The sequence below is a fragment of the Nuphar pumila genome, chromosome 12 (assembly GCF_984573655.1).
Source record: "Nuphar pumila chromosome 12, dmNupPumi1.hap1.1, whole genome shotgun sequence".
Lineage (NCBI taxonomy): Eukaryota > Viridiplantae > Streptophyta > Magnoliopsida > Nymphaeales > Nymphaeaceae > Nuphar > Nuphar pumila.
Genome location: NC_143260.1, coordinates 3,811,282 through 3,817,143, shown reverse-complemented (window position 1 = coordinate 3,817,143; position 5,862 = coordinate 3,811,282). Strand labels below are relative to the sequence as shown.

Here is a 5,862-nt window from a genome sequence, read left to right as displayed (position 1 = left end):
TTTAGCATGTCCAAAAGAGTGGGGGATCAGCTTTTCAATTGGGTTTCTTCGATGAAAAAACACATTGTAGGCTGTTGATTTTTTAAGCCTTATAAAAACCTACCTACTTGTTATAATTGGGTGATCTAAGAGTTTATTTGAACTAAAACAATATGTCAACCACACTCAGCAAGGTTAGCTTAATGAAAACAAGAAAAATAATGAAAAAATAAATCGACATTGTACCTACAAAAGACTAGCAAATATAGTTCGGTTCTATAAAGCACCTCTTATGCTTAATATCTAGTAGTCGTAAAAATAACAGTATTTAATGACAAAGAGAACTTATTGTGGAGAATTTAAAGGTCAAACAAACTTTCGTGATCTAACCCACGGCAGGAAAGCATACAACCCCTGTTCACATTTATACACAATGACCATAGCAATTTTAGAAAAACGCAAAAGAATCTGTTTGTGAGCAAGAAACTTCGTTAGTGTTATTACCAAAAGCCAAAGTTTAGCATGACCAATGTCTAACAATTCCTTCTGCGCACTCATTATCATTCAAGAGAGGGCAACTCAATGTTCAATTTAGAGTTTCTAACTTTTTTGTCCCTCTCAAAACAAAAACAAAAACTTCGATTAGTTATTTAATCAGTAACATGGTGCTTTAATCAGTAGCATGTCTGTATTCTGTTCTATGTTCTTTCAAAGATATGAAAATGGTGCTTATTAAAATGCTTTGGTAACGAAACATGGTAGGTCCTTTTCGTTACTCCAAAAGTTTTTGTCATAACCAAAATTGGTTGATGATGCAAGAGATGGTCACCATAAATGCTGAGAGCCGCCTGAGTTTTATTATTGCAGTTAGAGATTGAAGGACATGCATTATACTCAACCTCAATGACAAGTGAAAAAGCTTAGATCTTTCTTGCATCAAACAGTGGTATTACTGTGGCAAACAAAATTCAAATCTCAAACTATTAATTATTCATCCTCTGTTGTCAACAAAAGATGACGCTAAACTTCAAAGTCTGAACCCTGAAGAGACTCATCAAATTCTATAAGTACCTTAATGCAGAAAAAAAGAAGAAAAAAAAGTGAAAAACTCATTCAATGCACAAAATATTACAGGTATTACGTTATTAAAAGCTGAGAGCCAAGCACTTATCTATTAAATAGACAGGACCAGATGGTGAGCTGCTCTGCTGCCCAAAATAAAATAAAATAATCACTTTCTTTCTTTATGCTGCACCCTTGGAAGCAAAAACAAATATCAAGAAATAATCGCGCGTGCCTCTCACACGAGTACAGCAACGGCTCTCATCATTTCACCGGGCAATACCAAATGACCCCATCATTCCCTCTTAAAAAGAACCGAACTGAACACCACTGCTTCCATTGCTCTTCACTCCCTCCCCCATACATTCCTCCCTTTCTAAAGCATTCACGCAAAAGATTTCTTTAGTTTTTTCCTGCCAAAACCTACCGGAAAACGTCCATTACTTTGTTGAATCGTCATTTCCCGGTACTAAACACTCACCATCTTTGTTGAAACAGGAAGGAAGCACACTGAAACTTCCTCCTTTTGTGCCCCTTCGGAACCCCCCACTCCTTCACTATTTTTCTGTTTACGTACTTGATCTATCACCCACTTCACCAATGGGATTTTGAATTCTCGACTGATGGGGATTCTAATAAGCTATTGAGGAGGCTCGCCGGAGAAATCCCACTTGCCAAGATCATATCCTCACTTTCCGTCCGGATTGATTCTTATCTGCTCTTCTTCTCTCCACTTAAAGCACGCCAACATCATTTTCCCTCAAGTTTCTGCATACCATTTCCATCGATCAATGGTTCCCCGGCCAAACCAGGGCAGGTGAAAGCCTGCATCCATTCGAAACTCTTTCTCCGGGAGCTCTATCTGAAACTCTCTCCCGCAAAATGCGTTGATCCATCAAACCATTTGTTTCCTTCTTACTAAACTTCATCTTGGTTCCGACCTCCTTTAATTCACTCGGTAAACCACCAAAAAACTCGCCGGAAAATCACCCTTGTTAAACCCATCTGAGTTGGCCTCATCCCGTTTTTTTCCCAACTGAGTCGTCCTCAAAACACTGAATCTCGCCGCATAGCAAATTGCCGGAAAACTTTGCAGGAAAACCTTCTTTTCGGAAACCGCATCTGGGTTATCTTCCTTGCACCATCTCGTCACTTGGGTGCTCCCCCAAAACCGCCACTTACCCACTATCCGGAAACCGCGTAAGCTCGGCTGAAAACCCTCCTTTTCGGCGATCCCACCTGGGTTACCTTCCTCGCACCGTTTCTTCATTTGTGTAGTCCCTACAAACCGCCGCTTTCCCGCCAAAATCCGCCACCGGAAAACCACCCCGATACCCGGAAAACCACCGGACCAAGGATGATCACGGCGGCGGACTTCTACCACGTGATGACGGCGGTTGTCCCGCTCTACGTGGCGATGATCCTGGCCTATGGTTCGGTGAAGTGGTGGAAGATCTTCTCGCCGGACCAGTGCTCCGGCATCAACCGGTTCGTCGCCCTCTTCGCCGTCCCCCTTCTCTCCTTCCACTTCATCGCAACCAACGACCCCTACTCCATGAACCTCCGCTTCGTCCTTGCCGACACCCTCCAGAAGCTCATTGTCCTCGTCGTCGTCTTCCTCTGGTGCAGGGCGAACGGGAGGGCCTCCCTCGAGTGGGCCATCACCCTCTTCTCCCTCTCCACCCTTCCCAACACGCTCGTTATGGGCATCCCCCTCCTCAAGGGAATGTACGGCGCATTCTCAGGCGGCCTCATGGTACAGATCGTCGTCCTCCAATGCATAATTTGGTACACTCTCCTCCTCTTCCTCTTTGAGTACCGCGGCGCGCGGCTTCTCATCGGCGAGCAGTTCCCGGAAAACGCTGCGAGCATCGTCTCATTCAAGGTCGATTCCGACGTCGCCTCCCTGTCCGGCCCCGATCAGTTAATGGCGGACGCAGAGATCGGTGATGATGGAAAGATTCATGTTACGGTCCGGAAATCGACGTCTTCACTCTCGGAGGTCTTTTCCCGGCGGTCCGCCGGCAACGGAGCGATCAATCTCACGCCGAGGCCGTCGAATCTGACGAATGCCGAGATCTATTCTCTGCAATCGAGCATGCACCCTACGCCCAGGGGGTCCAGCTTCAACCGTGGGGAGTTTTACGTGAATTCCGGCGGGTTGGTCGGCGCAGATGACGGCGCGTTCGGCGGGAGGATGAACGGAAATGGTGGGCTTCCGGCGATGGTGTCGCCTGCGGGGAGGAAGGACCTGCAGATGTTTGTTTGGAGCTCGAGCGCTTCGCCGGTTTCGGAGGTGGCTGCGAATGTGTTCAAGGCGGAGTTTGGAGGGAATGAGGAGGTGAGAGTGGGGCTGGATCATCCCCACCTTCAGCATCAGCAGAATCATCTTCTTCCGAATCAGCACTACCATCGTAGAGGTGTTTAGTTTAGTTTTTTTTCTAGCCGTTTTCTTTTTTTGTGGATATGCTGCATTGGTCTATTTTACCTGTTTTCTTTGCCATCTCTCGTAGTATTAGACCGTAATCACTGGATAGAGGGAGAGAGGTACTTGGTGGATGGCGTGATTTTCTAAATATTTACTTATTGTTTTATTATAGAAGTCTTTTCTTAATGGTCGGCATTTGGTCATTTAGTTTTCTGTTAACTGTTGAATTTTTAATATGCTCTCTCTCATGATTTTCCTTCGTATAGATATATTTACGTATCTAGTTTTTATTATACAAGTCTTTACTTAATGAACGGCATTTGGTCATTTAGTTTTCTGTTAACTACTGTATTTTCTATGTTCTCCCTCTCTCTGATTTGTCAATTTCTTGTGCATCTAGAAATACTCTCCATTTGTACATGGTTTTGTCTCTGTCGATCGCTGCATACCTTTGCATTTAGTTACTTGTGCGTCCTGTCTTTCGATTATATTCTTGTTCTCTCTTCACGAAGCGCGATCCAATTTTTTTGTCCTTCTGCACATGTCAACTGCTTTTCCTCCTCTGTCTGCCCGCTTTTTTTATTGTCTGCATCTGTAGAGACCTGATTGCTGACATTGCCATTCTTTTTCTGATTCAGTGTCTCTCAAGGTGCAGTGAGTTCGATTTTCTTCTTTTTTGCATTTTAAAAGAAATTGGTGGATGTAGGTTGAGAGTTCCTCCAAATATCTGATTTACATGAACTGTTTCAGTCTACATTCTCCTGACATTGATGGTGTTTCATAATCTCAATGTTCATCTTTTTCTGCATCCTGTTCACTTTTTTCCTCTTCCTTTTTTCCTCTATGTCATCTGTGCCTCTACAATTAGTTGAGAATGTGCATGTTTGCTCCTTTCTGGTTTTCCGGTAGGATCTAAGCTAAGCGTTTTTATCATAATTTGTTTCTATAATTAAATCAAGGTTAATTGATGCAGATATTAGTGTTGGAAATTATGAAGATTACAGCTGTGACAATTTTAGTTTCGGAAACAGACCCATTGCTAATGGAGTTGAGCCGATTGTGAGGGACCGAGATGGTCCCAATCTCTCAAAATTTGGTTCGAGTTCCGCAACAGAGCTGCACCCAAAAGCTGGCGGTCAAGGAGATGCGAAACCCACATCAATGCCGTCTGCGAGCGTTATGACACGACTCATTCTCATTATGGTTTGGAGAAAACTGATCAGGAATCCCAATACCTACTCTAGTCTGATCGGCTTAATCTGGTCATTGATATCATTCAGGTTTTAACCGTAAATTAGCACCATTCTTCTATCTCCCTCTACTGAAAGCTGGTGTTTTACCCATTTTTGTTTTGCAAGAATTTCAGGTGGGGGATCCAGATGCCTGCCATCATTGCCCGTTCTATCTCTTTACTTTCTGATGCTGGTCTTGGAATGGCTATGTTTAGTCTTGGTATGTGTCTTGTTTCCATCTCCTGCAGAAACTGCCCCTGCAATGGGGTGGCTGTCTCGAGTGCATCCTTCTGATATTTGTCTTTATATATTCACAAAACCTCTCTATTTGTTTTGCACAATTAGGTTGTTGAACTGAAATATGGGGAAAAAAGAGATCCTCCACTCCACTGTTTCTTAGTTTAGTGTTAATATTCTGTTCATCTGTTATCGGCACTGAGATGTGGCTTTGGCAAAATCTTTAGGTTTATTTATGGCGCTTCAACCTCATATGATTGCATGTGGAAAAAGAATTGCTACATTTGCCATGGCTGTTCGATTTTTCTTTGGCCCTGCTGTAATGGCCGTTGCCTCCATAGCTGTAGGTCTTCGAGGTGTTCTCTTACATATTGCCATTGTTCAGGTAGCTGAAGATTCTTTATCTCTGTACAGTGTTGGTGATAGACAGATTCACTTGAACACATGCACATTCACACGCCCACACACACACACACGTGCATGTTCGATTGGGGACGACACCCACATACACAAGATGCAAGCTAGTGTGACCATGCATGTAAGCACAAGCATTGTGGAAGTCAGAGGCACTTCCTAATTTTCTGTCATACCAGATCTGTGTTTTGTCTTCTCTTGATGTTTACTCTTAAGCTGGTTATTTATGCTGGAATCTCTCTAAGCCTCCCTTGATAATAGGCTGCGCTTCCTCAAGGAATTGTACCCTTTGTCTTTGCCAAGGAATACAATGTGTACCCGGACATACTGAGCACAGGGTGATGTGATTTATTCTACTTTGCCGAATTTTCCTAATCAAACTTTTAATGGCTTTTAAATCAAAGAATACTTAACTGATGGTATTGTTTGTCATCAACTTGCAGGGTAATCTTTGGGATGCTGATTGCTCTCCCCTTCACTTTGCTTTACTACATCTTGCTTGGGTTATGA

At 43.3% G+C, this 5,862-nt stretch overlaps 1 protein-coding gene across 6 annotated transcripts; it reads left to right on the top strand.

Annotated features, from left to right (window-relative positions):
* Nucleotides 1-2,398: 2,398 nt before the first annotated feature.
* On the top strand, nt 2,399-5,862 carry LOC149819698 (putative auxin efflux carrier component 1b). 6 transcript variants are annotated; one of them, XM_089982691.1, is made up of 6 exons: nt 2,399-3,363; nt 4,429-4,749; nt 4,836-4,921; nt 5,166-5,323; nt 5,614-5,690; nt 5,796-5,862. In XM_089982691.1, the coding sequence occupies exons 1-6, from the start codon at nt 2,399-2,401 to the stop codon at nt 5,860-5,862; spliced, it is 1,674 nt and encodes a 557-aa protein (XP_089838817.1). The 6 variants fall into 6 exon arrangements, with proteins under 6 accessions (XP_089838817.1, XP_089838816.1, XP_089838815.1 ...); XM_089982690.1 differs by having other exon boundaries at nt 2,399-3,393; nt 4,450-4,749; XM_089982689.1 differs by having other exon boundaries at nt 2,399-3,407; nt 4,455-4,749.

Bases quoted from the DNA above. Each gene is read 5' to 3' on its own strand.
- LOC149819698 (XM_089982686.1), top strand. From the start codon at position 2,399: ATGATCACGGCGGCGGACTTCTACCACGTGATGACGGCGGTTGTCCCG. The intron at 3,421-4,449 runs GCAGAATCATCT...TGCAGATATTAG, and splicing joins CATCCCCACCTTCAGCATCA to TGTTGGAAATTATGAAGATT. The intron at 5,324-5,613 runs GTAGCTGAAGAT...CCTTGATAATAG, and splicing joins TACATATTGCCATTGTTCAG to GCTGCGCTTCCTCAAGGAAT.